This window comes from Carassius gibelio, chromosome B9, assembly GCF_023724105.1.
Source record: "Carassius gibelio isolate Cgi1373 ecotype wild population from Czech Republic chromosome B9, carGib1.2-hapl.c, whole genome shotgun sequence".
In the NCBI taxonomy this organism is placed as follows: Eukaryota; Metazoa; Chordata; class Actinopteri; order Cypriniformes; family Cyprinidae; genus Carassius; species Carassius gibelio.
In genome coordinates this window covers 10478271-10493115 of record NC_068404.1, presented here as the reverse complement: position 1 = coordinate 10493115, position 14845 = coordinate 10478271, and the positions used below count along the sequence as shown (strand labels likewise).

General features: G+C 35.4%; 2 protein-coding genes across 2 annotated transcripts; both read left to right on the top strand.

The window, feature by feature from the left end:
• The first annotated feature begins 6032 nt into the window (after positions 1 to 6032).
• On the top strand, positions 6033 to 9493 carry LOC127965358 (T-cell-specific surface glycoprotein CD28-like). The gene is made up of 4 exons (XM_052566138.1): positions 6033 to 6188; positions 6672 to 7016; positions 8847 to 8995; positions 9160 to 9493. The coding sequence occupies exons 1-4, from the start codon at positions 6062 to 6064 to the stop codon at positions 9235 to 9237; spliced, it is 699 nt and encodes a 232-aa protein (XP_052422098.1). The 5' UTR covers positions 6033 to 6061; the 3' UTR covers positions 9238 to 9493.
• Positions 9494 to 12476: 2983 nt separating this feature from the next.
• On the top strand, positions 12477 to 14694 carry si:ch211-67e16.3 (uncharacterized). The gene is made up of 3 exons (XM_052566137.1): positions 12477 to 12673; positions 13994 to 14041; positions 14145 to 14694. Exons 1-3 carry the CDS (start codon positions 12506 to 12508, stop codon positions 14259 to 14261), a joined length of 333 nt encoding a protein of 110 aa, XP_052422097.1. The 5' UTR covers positions 12477 to 12505; the 3' UTR covers positions 14262 to 14694.
• Positions 14695 to 14845: the final 151 nt, after the last annotated feature.

Here is a 14845-nt window from a genome sequence, read left to right as displayed (position 1 = left end):
TTATGCTAAAATCATTAGGACATTAAGTAAAGATAATGTTCCATGAAGATATTTTGTAAATGTCCTATTGTTGATAGGCTATATCAAAACGTATTTTTTTATTAGTAATAAGCATGGCTAAGAACTTAATTTGGATTTTCTACATTTTTTTATTTGTTTGCACCCTCAGATTCCAAATATTCAAATAGTTGTATCTCAGCCAAATATTTTCATATCCTAACAAACCATGCATCAATCAAACCAAATGTATGCTCTTCACGGGCACTCGGAATAGACCACTGAATGTTCCTTCAGTGATTACTCTTGACGGACATGAAATACAGACTGTTACAACTTATAAGTATCTTGGAATTGTTATTGATGATTGCCTGTCATTTAAGCCTCATGTTCACTGTCTAGTGAGAAAGTTGAAGCTAAAATTGGGTTTTTACTTTCGAAATAAGCTGTGTTTTTCTTTTAATGTTAAAAAACGGTTAGTGGCATCCACTTTTTTATCTGTGCTGGACTATGGTGATATATATGCATTCATCTGCTCAATGCCTTCAAATGATTGACGCAGCCTATCATGCATCACTGAGATTTATTACTAATTGTAAAGCTCGCACCCACCACTGTGAGCTGTACTCTTGTGTAGGGTGGTCTGCTCTGGCCACACGGAGGCTTTGTCATTGGTACATATTTATATATAAGGCTATTCTTGGTGTGCTTCCATCCTATTTATGTTCACTTCTTATGAAAAAAAGTGCTGGTCATTACTCTCTGCGTTCTCAGGCTGTTGTCTTGTTTTCTGTCCCACATATCAGTACTGAGCTGGGTAAAAAGGCCTTTGTTTATTCTGCTCCCTTTACATGGAATTTGCTGCAGAACAACTTAAAACTTAGTAAATTGATTCCTTTGAGTGTTTTTAAGTTAAGAATGAGATGTTTTGAGTTGGACTCCCTCACATGTCAATGTTTTTAATTGAGATTTCATTGTAAGTGCATAATTGGCTTTCAAACTGTTTCTATTAATTAATATTTTATTTTCATGGTTTTTTGAGTGTGTGTCTTTGTACGTATGTAATGATGTGATGTAATTCAGCTGCCTATCTTGGCCAGGTCTCCCTTGCAAAAGAGATTTTTAATCTCAATGGGCTTCTCCTGGTTAAATAAAGGATAAATAAAATAAAAAAATCAATGGAAAGCTTATTTATTCAATCTATATATATATATATATATATATATATATATTATATATATATATATATATATATATATATATATATATATATATATATATATATATATATATATATATATATATATATATATATATATATATATCTCAAAATTAGTTTTTGTGTTCCTGGGTCACTAATTAAAAAGAGGAAAAAAGTATGAAATCATATAAGAACATAGTAGATTTAAACAAACTATATATATATATATGTGTGTGTGTGTGTGTGTGTGTGTACATGTACATGCAATACAAAGTGAATTTCACAGCCTTGTGTGTTATAGCATTAAACCAAACAACAGGTGCGAGAGATTTCATGTTTATTCTGCCATTTAGTGGTTATATCTGTTACTGCATGTGATTTTCAAAGCTAGTTTAATGCAATTTTAAGTATAGTCAATATAAATATGTAAGGAATGTATTAAGCAGTTAAAGCACCAATCAGTGATTTTGACATTTTGTAGAGAGTATAAATAAAGTACTATGCAAACACATTAAAACTGCATTCTTGATAATCAAAGCAATATTATAAAGAAGAATTTGTAATAATTAGTTAGAATTTCCCACTTGGACATCATTTTCTATTAAATTTTTATTTCTATTTTTTTTTTAGAACAGGTTGTACATTATTTTTTAAGGACTTACAGACTAGTAGAGAATGCAAGACTGCATTTAGAGGTAGAGAAGCCTTTGTTTGCTTGTAAAAACAGTCAGCAGCTGCAGAATGTTACAGAATGCTGATGGTAAAATCCACTTGTTACTCTGAATGTAAAATGTAACCACAACACTGCCAGCAACACCTCTTCTTTCCTTTTGTTTCCGTTCATTTCCTCTTATCACTGCAGTGCTACACTGCAAGACACTGTATTTGTGTGTGCCAGTGCCGAGAAGTTTCAATGCACGAAGTGAAGAAAAAAATGAATAAATGTTATCTCATTATGTAAAAATCTGCGAAAGGGAAAATCACTCATGCCCCAAATAACCTTTCAGCTTTCAAAAACCAGAGGAAAATATGTAGTCTGTGTTTATTTTCTTACTTTTTATACAAAGTTTGATTGTGTTGGAATAATAGTAGTGTTACCAGTTGTCTTCTTTTACTCATTGTTTTTATTAGGTTAAGTATAAGAGAAGATAACCTTAAGGCAACACTTCATTTTTCTCCAGAGAAAAATGCATACAAGGATCAACCATTTGAGTCCCCTGTCAAATGTTTGGCTGCTTTCCTCAGTCCTCCATAGTGTTAAACTGTGACGCAGGTCGGAAACAGCCCCCACCCCCTCACCCCGTATCACCCGTGCCTCTGTCTGTAAAAGCTCTGAAGTCATATTCCCCTGTATTCACGTGCTCGGAGCAGCAGTGCAGAAATGCTTGAGCAGATGATCATAGCAATGGCTGTTCTCCTTACCCTCTTCTGTGCTGAACTTACTGAATCCTCCTCAAGCTGCTGTCTCCTCAAAGGTTTGAGATTTTCTGTTGCTTCTTAATTCGGTTGCAGCGCAGTTGATGTATGTGGTGTGCAGCACATGAATCCTTGTGGATATTTATAACTGAGTGTCTCCAGAATACTGATCAAAGAGAGATGTTGTATAACTGAAATTAATATTACAAAATTAGACTTTGCATTAAAGAAACAAGTCAACACACAACAACAACAACAACAAAAATGGGGGGAAAAAGCAGCGGAGGAAACAGCCAACTCCATGTGCAGTGCACCACATCCTCAATCTCTAACTTTCTCTTTCCAGACTAAATTTGCATATGTGCTTTTATCTTTCAGCCGAAATAAAAAGAGTGGATGAAAATGCAACAGCATTTGTGTCCTGTCCAGCACTTGCAAAGAATGAAAAACCATCTATCTCTCTATACAAGGGAGATACCAAACTGCACTCAACAAACCTGAGTGATGTGTACAGAAATCAGTCACGGCAAGGCTTTCAGGTGTATGTACAAAACTCCTCCGTCTCATATATGATTCTAAGAGCTGAAGCCAGAGACACAGGACTCTACAGTTGCAAAATCGACACACAAATCAAGACATGTGCCTCCCAGACTATATTGCTCATTAAAGGTAAAAAAAAAAAACAAGTAGTTTATCTTAATTCACATTTGAATGTGTTTAATCCCAGTTTATAATTTGATTAGTGAATAGGTATTGGTCTAATCCCTTGTTTAAATAGCATACACCAACCAAAAAAGACCAACAGGGTCACTTTACCCTTGCAACCTCTTCACTTGACGAGTTGAACCAATACAGAATAAAAAACATATTAAAATATTATATTAAAAAAGCACTTTTATAGTAGAATTTTTGATTTAGTATTTTTTTACATTATTTCAGATGCTCTGCAGCCCATAGACAGCCCAACTGTCACTTGTCCCATTGATCAGACACTTCCACTTGCGTTTGTTGTTAGCTGTGGGGTCATCGCTGCATTTGATCTGTTCATCACTGTCTTCGTCTGTTACCTCACAGTGAGTATCCACATCTGCAACCTCACACCAAATGTCCTAAATAAATTCATTGCCAATTCAAAGTGTTTTAAAATCAAGGTTTATATGCTTCATGTGCTAAATTGCTGATATGGTGCTTATATTTCAGTATAAACTCAAGAACACAGAGCCACCTGAGAATCCCTACATAAACACAAGACCGAGAGGATTCCAGCGACGCCGATGAGCTCAGCAGCAAATATCCAGCAAATATCAGCAGCGTAGCAACATTTGTACCTCCTATCAGCTGAGCAGTACTGCCCAGAGAGTGTATTAAATGATCAACTAATTGTTCTTGTATCTATTGCTGTTCACCAGTGTTGGGGAAAGTTACTTTTTAAAGTAATGCATTACAATATTGCGTTACTCCATAAAAAAGTAACTAATTAGGTTATAGTTACTTTTTATGGAAAGTAATGCGTTAAGTTACTTTTGTGTTACTTTTTACATCTGGACAGGGCTTGCTTGTTTGTTTGTTTTAAAAAAAATATATATAGTTCTATTTTTGGCAAATATAAAAGCCTTTTCACACCAAACGTGAAATGACTACGCCTCAGGCTGAAAGGAAAGTAAATTTACGTCCGTACAGTAAAATGCAGAAGAAATTTCAACACAATTTAGTAATAAAAAAGACACAAATGTTTGTCTAAAGTAATTTTTGCTTAGTATGGTTGAACTGGATCATCAAAGGTCAGAAGCAAAGGCATTTGATATTTGTGTTGTTTAACGTTTAATTATTGCAAGTTTGCGTCATATTCTAAGTTTGCATTATTTTGTATTCATTTTGAGGAATACTAAATGTGTTGAATTGGAAACAAAGTAATTAGCATTACTTATTTGAAAAAGTAAAAAAAAAGACTCAGATATTCTCTTGTAAATGAAAAACTAATATGTTACCTTACTGGTTACTTGAAAAAAAGTAATCTGATTACATAACTCACGTTACTTGTAATGTGTTACCCCCAACACTGCTGTTCAGTATATATTATAGATATTGTATAGTGTATTTACTCTGGGGGTCAAAGGGTGGAATATTTAGGATTTTTTATGTTTTGTATGAAGTCTCTTATGCTCAACAAGTCATGTGAACCAGCGATATTGTGACATATTACAAAATAACTGTTTTTCATTTGAATATATTTTAAAAATGTAAATTGTGAATTGCTCAAAAGTAACAGTAAAAAGATTTCATGTTAGATGTTTAATTAATGTTTCTCATGTTCATGTTCAAAATTGCTGTTTTTTGGAAGGGAGTTTTAACTGATGGATACTTCACCTTTTTTTCACATTTATAATAAGAAATGTTGCTTGAGCAGCAAATTGCCACATTAGAAAGGTTTTGACCCCCAGTGGGTGTGTATTTTCATTGAAACACTATGACGCTCTGACTTTAAAGGAAACCCTCTGTGTTTCATTTGTTGCAAACGTGTTTCATTCTGGCATTTCTTCAGTGTAACTTGTGTAGGATTTGAAATCATGATTTAGAGACAAATGCAATTTATTTAATTAAAAAGTCAAGCTAATCAAGATCTTTTGTTGAATGCGTGATCTGTTGTAGGCTACATCAACATTATCTCACCTCAGTTTTAGCGTCTGTAACTACTGCATCTGTAATTACAGTATTGCCGTTAATTATGCAATACAATGCAAAATGCAAATCTGAACCCCACAGTAAACTATAACATATGCTATTATAGCAGTATAATTTGTTAGCAACAGTGAGACAGGAAATTACAGGAAAAAAGAGGAGGGTGGTGGGTGGCAAGACGGTAACCACTGTTCTCCAAAATGTCATGCAGGAATGCAAATTTTAGTTTCACAGAAAAACGTACACAATAAATGCATTAGCATATAGCTTTCAAAAGCTTGAATTGCAATACAAGTAAATAGTAGGAAATGGCACATAATATAAAGTATCACCATATAGAATGGAATAGTCTTTAATGAACATTACTCCCAAGAGACATTTTCAGTTTCCAATATAATCTGATATGATGCAATAATGAACAAGGGATCAGTAGATATGTTGACCAACTGAACAAAAAATAAAAATAATTTATCGAACTAATTCTGAAAGTGCTGAATCTGATTTCAAGTGTATCTGATTTCAGTATTTTCCCCAAATTGAGAGTCAAATAATCTCTTGACCACTGGGCTTCATGATAGGCTGAGAGTCAAACCACACCCTTAACCAAATTTTCCAGTTCCACTGCTATTGTACTGTTTTTGCTCGAGTCTCATTCTGCTCGTTTGATTTTTTCCCCTTGATTACACATATTGTGCAAATTGGCTTCATTACTTAACTTTAGTTTTACGGGCATTTGCAGTCAGCTTGAGGTTTCCTGCTACGTTACTGATGTCACAAAGATGTTTCCAGAACTCAGTCAAGTATAAAGAGCCAGGGGGGATACCTCCACAGTTATTACATGACACAATGATTATCACACTTATTAAAATCTTTATATATATCCCGCTAGGATTGGGTAAGTACCAGCTGAGCCTCAAATGTTGTTGCTTTTCAGGCACAGATAGTCTAGATGGTATCTGCTTTAACCCTGTGTGCCAAGACTGCTTGAATACTAAAGTATAGTTTATTAGCCTAATCTTTTTTTTATGAAGCATTTATCTAAGTAGCCTATATCTTGTTCTATGACTGATTATTTTAATATGCAGCAAAAAAGTAAAGTAGGTCAAACTTTGACCTAAATGTACAACTTCCAACATGATCCGGATGCTTATTTTCAGACAGAATTCTTGGAATATGATTCTATATATGCATATTATATTAGTTTAATGTGAATAGTACTTTTGTCATAACTGTTCATTCAGATTAAAACTTAAAAACCTTTATGTACTTGACATTTGTGGTGCAGTTAAACAATCACCCAAACAGAACGAAAAAAACTAAAATAGAAGGAAGTGAGTCTGTAGGTTAAGTCTGAAGACCTTTTTTGTTTTGTTTCCAGCTCTACATGTGTCTCAGCCATATCGTGTGGTGGGGAAAGAGGGAGAAGTCCCTCTCCGCTGCTCCTTCAGTTCAAAGTTAAAGCCTGAGGAAATGCAGGTGTCTCTTTACAAAGGTTTGCACGGCCGTGAGAGGATCTGCAGCTCTTATGTCAACCTCTCCGAGCCCTACTTCACATCAGATGGCACAGTTAATTGCAGAGGGAGTATTAGCTCTGGAAGAGTGGACATGATGATCGCTGGACTGCGAGGGAACGACACAGACATCTATCGCTGTGAGATCGAGATCCTCTTCCCTCCTCCGTATCTCAGAACGCTTGGGAACGGCACTATTGTTTACATTCAAGGTAAGCGATAACCTAGTCTTGTTTTCAGTCTCTTGCATGTGGTTTCCCCACAGTTTCACCTTTTTTGTACAGTTGTCAATGTATAGATGATCTATAACAATAGTGTGTTTTTGTATTAATTGCTATTACTAATAACTATTATTGAAATAACAAACAAACAATGCATTTTGGAAGATAGCCATAACGTAATCACTTAAATTAAATACTCTATGTCATCATACTTTTTTAAAAATCTTATCCCGGTAATATTATTTTAATAGCAAATTCAAATATAGCGTTCACTACACTTGGCCGTGGTTCATAGTTAAAGCGCTAGAGGGAGCCAGATTATAAAAGAGTGGACAAGGAAATGTTGTTGTCACCTGAGGTCAAGTGGGTGGAAATGGGGCCTCCCCGGCACATTCAACTCTGCAGCACTTACTGCTCTACATTTTGATATTACCGGTGGAAACTTTGACTTTACACGAGAATGATGTTTTTCTTTGAAAATGTAGATTTATGACGCAAGTGTGCTAACGTAAGCGCTTAAAAAGACAAAAGAACTGAAAAGACAAAAGAACTGTGAAAAAACAATATTCAGAGATGAGAAGGTTAGCCGTTAAATACCGCCAGCTTCCTGTTGTCAAACAGGTGGAGGCCTCATCCACTAAATTTGGAACACTGTGAAAAATTTCAATGACAAAATGATTCACATTGGCCTACATCTCTGTTGAAAAAAAAAAAAAACAGTATATGCTGGTTTGGTATGTTTTGATGCTGGGAGGCTGGTTTAAGATGGTCCTTTGCTGGTTTAAACTGGTCCTTTGCTGGTTTATGCTAATCCTTAACTGGTTTAGACTGGTCCTTTGCTGGTTTAAACTGGTCCTTTGCTGGTTTAAACTGGTCCTTTGCTGGTTTAAGCTGGTCCTTTGCTGGTTTAAGCTGGTCCTTTGCTGGTTTAAGCTGGTCCTTTGCTGGTTTATGCTGGTCCATTGCTGGTTTAAGCTGGTACTTTGCTGGTTTAAACTGGTTTAAGATGGTTATTTGCTGGTTTAATCTGGTCCTTTGCTGGTTTAAGATGGTCCTTTGCTGGCTGGATTAAGCTGGTCTTTTGCTGTTTTAAGATGGTCCTTTGCTGGTTTAAACTGGTCCTTTTGCTGGTTTAAACTGGTCCTTTGCTGGTTTATGCTGGTACTTTGCTGTTTTATGCTGGTCCTTTGCTGGTTTAAACTGGTCCTTTGCTGGTTAATGCTGGTCCTTTTCTGGTTTAAACTGGTCCTTTGCTGGTTTATGGTGGTCCTTTGCTGGTTTAAACTGGTCCTTTGCTGGTTTATGCTGGTCCTTTGCTGTTTTATGCTGGTCCTTTGCTGGTTTAAACTGGTTCTTTGCTGGTTAATGCTGGTCCTTTGCTGGTTTAAACTGGTCCTTTTGCTGGTTAAAGCTGGTCCTTTGCTGGTTGTCCTTTTGCTGGTTTATGCTGGTCCTTTGCTGGTTTAAACTGGTCCTTTTGCTGGTTAAAGCTGGTCCTTTGCTGGTTTAAACCGGTCATTTTGCTGGTTTATGCTGGTCCTTTGCTGGTTTAAACTGGTCCTTTTCTGGTTTAAGATGGTCCTTTGCTGGTTTAAGATGGTCCTTTGCTGGTTTAAACTGGTCCTTTGCTGGTTTATGCTGGTCATATGCTGGCAAAGGACCAGCATAAACCAGCATCCCACCATCTAAACGTACCAAACCAGCATATGCTGATTTTTTTCAGCAGGAATGGCTCAAGTTTTCAGTGAAAGTAATACTGAAATGGGCTTAGGTTGCCATCCAGAGGTCATTTAAAACTAAATCTTCTATCTTCTTTCATAGAAACTCCAAACTGCCCCACTGCATCCACCCAGAGCCAGATTCAGAGCCAGAGCCAGACTTCAGAGCGGGAAGCTGTCAAATATGATGTAGGCCCACTTCCTCTGCTATATGCCATCCTAATCATCACATCCTGCAGTTTAATTCTACAGGTGAGAAACAAGTCTATTCTAATGATTTTCCTTAACAGACTACCCTGCTGAAAAGATTTGTGTCGACAAGCTGAACTGAATTTCTGAATAGATTTACTCAAGTTTAGAATTTGACAATAATGTGATCAAATGTCACTCACATGTCATTTATCTCTGTAACACAGATGATCGCTTGCAAATGGAGGGCCTCTACAGCCACGGCACCTATGCTTTCACAAAAAGAGAGCTATATGAAATTCTAAGGGGGTAATATCTCCGTTCACATGTACTAACATGTATTCTAACCTGCATGTACTCACATGTCATTTTCTCCTGCATGTATTTTCATGTAATTTTAACCTGCATGTATTGGCATGTACTCACTCACTGTAATTTTCAACTACATGTACTCACATGAATTCTCATTTGCATGTATTCACATGTATTTACACAACATTTGACCACTGTCTTTGTTATTCCATTTTCTTTATATTTTATTAAAATGAAATAAACATATTTACATTTAACCCTTGTGCTTTACTGACTATCCTGCCATGTGTTTGCCTGCCCATCCAGTCCTGATTGTGGTACTACATAGAGAAAGAAACGCAGAAACTTCTGCTCATATGGATTCATGAGAATGATTGACAGGATTGAATGTTCCAAACATACATTTGGAACTTTATCTACCTAACCTATCACAAAAATAGATGGTTGGCAACTACAAAATGTTTTATAAAAACCTGACTTTAACATGAATTACTACAGGAATATGTGTTAATAAAGCAGTTATTAACACACTAAGCAACTATTATCATGTCTAAATAATTGTGATACCTTAAAATTGCTTGTAAATTTCCTATTATGCTTATTATCACCAAATACTGGATTCAGTCTTTTTGTTAACATGTTTTCATACAATTAGCGCAGGTTTTCTTGGAGGTTTTCTTATTGGATCTGACTGATCGCAGGCTTGATCTTAGTTTTTGAGTTACCATTGCCAGAATTATCTACAAATAATGTTTTCTTTTTTTTTTTCGTGGTAATTGAGGTATAATCCTCAAGTCACTTTACGACATGATATGACCCTTATAGAAAAATACAGTTTTAAAAGCAAAAGATGCTTCGACCAAATTTTAGTTAATGGGAATGATCATGCAACTAGGTTAGACTTGTTAGGGCCCCCACTTTTCTATTTGTATTGGATAAAAAGATCTGAGATTATTTACACTGGGTTATTTTTTACATCACAAAAACCCGCTATGACCCACCTTGCGCACGTACCAAAGTGAGTCATATGATGGAGTCAAATAATGCAACAGATCATAATGGCTTTTTATCAGTAAAAACAAGTCGAACTTGTGTCATCCATCAGTATCAATCTTTCCTATCACCAAGACATGACGAAGAAAAAAAGTGACAAGGTCATCACAAAAGTTTTTGTTGTGTGAACCTTGGCTATCCATCACAAAAACAGGACATGATACTGATAACCTGCTGTGTTTTCATATTTGATGTGATGCTTCAACAGGATGTGGAACCGAAAAGAGCCTGGTTTACATAGTATACGTCTGAATCACAAACAACAGTTGCCACAACTAGGTTAACTTCAACTTTAATAAGCGCTCCTTCATTTATTTGCCTAATTGGCAGTGAAGACAATAAAAACTTAGATGATAAATCATGTGAATATTACCCACAATTACCCACAATTTTACATACAGTAGCTGAACATTTGGACATAACTATTGTGAAGAAAGTTAGAATACTGCATATGACTTTTTTATTCTTACGAAACTAAACTGCATATGAAAGTAAGTGGATGAGAATTACTTTATTGCTCATTAAGTAGGATATGGGTTTTTCCTAACATGGCAGCACACCAAACATTTTCCTTTCAACAACTTCATGTTACAAGAAACTGCCCACTCATTCCTCACCGTCAGACGCCTGTCTCAGCTGGGACACCTAAAGAAAAGAGCCTAAAACTCAAGATGTATCACAAATTATGATTCACTTGACAATAATGAATGGTTTATCAAGTGTGTTAAATGTTGCTGTCTTCTCTTAATCAATTGCTCACAGCATACAGAGCAACAAATATGATGTATGTGGGTGATATTAATCATCCAACCCACATACAGTACTTCCTGTGTTTTCTCACTCCAGCAAAAACAAACCGTAGAGCTTCGGCCAAGCATCACACTCTCAAACTGACGAGGATATGTTAACATGCCTGACAGGTTCACTCTGCTTACTTTCAGCTTTTGTTTCATACTTCACAATGGTAAGAGGCTAACCTTTTTAATACTGTTGTCAGTTACTGGTCTGTGTACATTCACACCAAAAATGCTTATTAAAACAGATTACACTTACAGTTTGGTCTTCGCTTCGGCAATAATGATTTCTTACTGGTGCAGAACATTACACTGGTAACCAGCAACAAGTTGTTTTTATCTGGCCATTTTTATGGTGAATTTAGCTCGACATGTTTGTTTAAATCAGCAGTAAAAATCAGTGTATTAAAATAAAACACAGCATTAATCAGAACTATACAAATGTCCTAGTTGCCAAAACCAGATTAAACAAATATTCTGGTTTCCGTAGGCAGTTGTCATATGCCTATATTCACTTGGAGTCCTGTAAAGTATTGTGCATATAACGGAATACTCATTTATTTACATTGTTGTGTACAGTTTTAATGACGTGAATGAGAATAAGCTGATTCAGTTACTGTTCAAAAGTACTAAATGCATCATAATAAACTTTAAGAAAGAACAGAACATTAGGAAAATAATGTCTTATGTTTAAGATTAACATAGAATATTAAGCTGATTATACATTTCAGGAACATATATATATTCAGTAAGATTCATATAACTGGTGAGCATGTTAATGGTATTTTCAAAATAAAGACTTAAACAGTTGTGTGCATATGAACGTCGTCAACGTCAAACTGTAAAATTGAAATCTGAAACATTTGATCTATAAATGAACTAAACTGATTTTCTTCTTTGTCATCTCAGTTTGTTGTTGGAACGTCAGTGAACCTCTCAACCACACATTCAATGACGACGACTCTGTCAGTGTCACATGCATGCTTATTGGAGAGGAAAACTTTCAAATGGAAGCTAAGTTGAAAATGAATGATAAATATATTTGTGAGATTTACAACAAAAACGAAGAATCGGCCAAGTATAAAGACTGTACATGGCAGTATAAGGACAAGAAATTCACCTTCACCTTAATGAATCCTAAGGACTTACACAAAAATACATTTTCCTGTGAGATTTCCAAAGTAAAACCAATTCCAATATTACGTGAAGAAGGACCCAAAATTAAGCTTTTCCGAGGCAAGTTCATCCAGCGTAAACCACACAGTGCATCAGTTTTATGTGCCCAGAAATGCATGCAAAGAATGTGGAATATCTCAGATTTAGTTTAAATCTTGCATTTAAAAAATAAAATAAAATAAAATCAATAACCTTTATACATTTTTTTTAAGGTTGTAATAAGAATTCGGCTCCACCGATGAACAGCTGTCCAATCGCTAATCAAACAAATGACCAGGATCACAGACTTGTAGAAAGTCAGACACCGGAAGAAATGTATACCCTATTAATCTGTGGTCTGATAATAGTGGTGGTAATGCTGTGTCTCTACAGCATTATTCTTACAGCAGTCTTCATCAGATTGAGGGTAAAACTTATTTACTAACTTATCATTTTATGTTTGTGTTCTTTTACCAATCTAGTATTTTGTCAGTATTGTGTCTGCATATCTTGTTGCATTGGTTTATTTAATCAAGATGGAGAGGCTGTGCTATATTGTGAGTATACTGCAGTCACAGTGCTGTTTTAATTCACATCAGATTGACTATATTCACATTACAGCACTGCCTCAAGGACCTTACTGCTTTTAAAAACAATCACCACTTTGCGCTTTCCCTGATGTTTTTTTCCTGTCTTTTATGTGCAAGCACTACTTCTTAACATTAGCATCTTTATCAGCTTTAGTTAGTATCTTTGAAATCATTTTTTTAAAGGAATAATTAACCTAAAAGTGAAAAATTTTCCCTCAGGTTGTTCAAGATGTGAATGAGTTTGTTTCTTCATCAGATTTGGTGAAATTTAGCATAATATTACATGCTCACTTATGGATCCTCTGCAGTGAATGGGTGCCGTCAGAAGGAAAATCCAAACATGACTCTAGTCTCTCTATAAACGTCTTATGAAGTGAGAAGGTCCGTTAAAAAAAAAAAATGAAAAAAATCCATGATTTTTAACTTCAAACAGTTCCTTTAAGCTAAAGTTGTCCTCTATCTATAGTATTGCTTGCCCTAATTCTCTCAATCAGGAGAGAAATATGCAAAGATCAAACACTGCAAAGTTATTATGGATTATTTTGGCCAGTAGAAAGAGTTTAAAGTTAAACACCTCAATGATGGATTTGTTTCTTACAAACACACAGCTTCATAAAACATGAATTGATGGACTGGAGTCGTGTGGATTACTTGTGTGTTATTGTGACATTTCTATCATCTATTTGGACTCTCATTCTGACAGCACCCATCCACTGCAGAGGATCAAATGGGGAACAAACAATGTAATGCACAATTTCTCCAAATCTGTTCTGGTGAAAAAACAAATTAATCTACAACTTAGCTGGCCTGAGGGTTCTATTCTTTAAGTGTAGATAAAGCTGAATGGAATCACAATGTAATATAGGCACCAGATATGTTGGATTATTCTAAGTCATTCTATTATAATGACTTATTAAGATATTCTAAGTTAAATAATAAGATACAGAAGGTGCACAGATTCATTCACACAAGCACTACACACCATCATGGTGAGACTCATTAAACTGAAATATGCAGTAAACATTAGTTTAACAACATTATATGTAACATACAAAAAAAACAGAGTCATTTTTTACAGTGTAATACAATTACATTGATATCCTGCAGTATAGCTGATATGCATTTATATATTGTGCTGTTTTTATCTTCCTCTCCAGGCCACAAAGCCTGAGTCCTCTGACACACTGACCTACGTCCCAATGCAGGTACGTTCTTTCCTCTGTTGTGCCAAAAATGATTTGTGCCAGTAATGCAATATGTCTGTCTGGTACAACAGTACTTCAAATACAAACAATTTTACTGTTTCAGAGGAAGGTAAACCGGCGTGATCTAGACAACACCGAATATGTGGACATGCGTGAAGTGCAGAAACGGGGAGGATCCCACAGAGATATGAACCACAACTCTCATTTTGCTAATGCCTGAGCTCATTTCTAGTGGCATAAGTGATCACGGGATAAAACTGTTATCTCTCTACCAAAAAAACAGCCTTTCCTAAATGCCTGAATCTGCATATTGTGTCTGCACCTCATGCAGTATGCAGTCTTGATGTTCTCTGTGTCATATGGCTTCATCTGGTGGCTTGTATAACCTAATGCTTAGTTGTAGCTATGCCAAGCTAAATGTATATAAGGGTCTTGCTTGGGCATTTTTTAATTTTAAATTAATCATTTTGTTCCCATGGACCAGTAATCAATGATAATATGAGTTTTGTTCAGTGCTGCCCTCCCCCCAAATATTATTATTATTTTTTTTTACAATAAATAGATAAAACAGAGACTATATTGAATGATTATTTAAATTTGCTGATTATATGGTGAAATAAAGAAAAACACAGTAAGATATCAATATGTGATATGTATGTGAATCTCTTATATTATTGATTTAGTACGGAAATTAATAACAACCAGTGACCAGTCTGACCACCAGTGTCGTAACATGATCATAAACACTATCATAATCATAAATCACACATTATCATAAACACGGTCACATACTGTAAATCATTG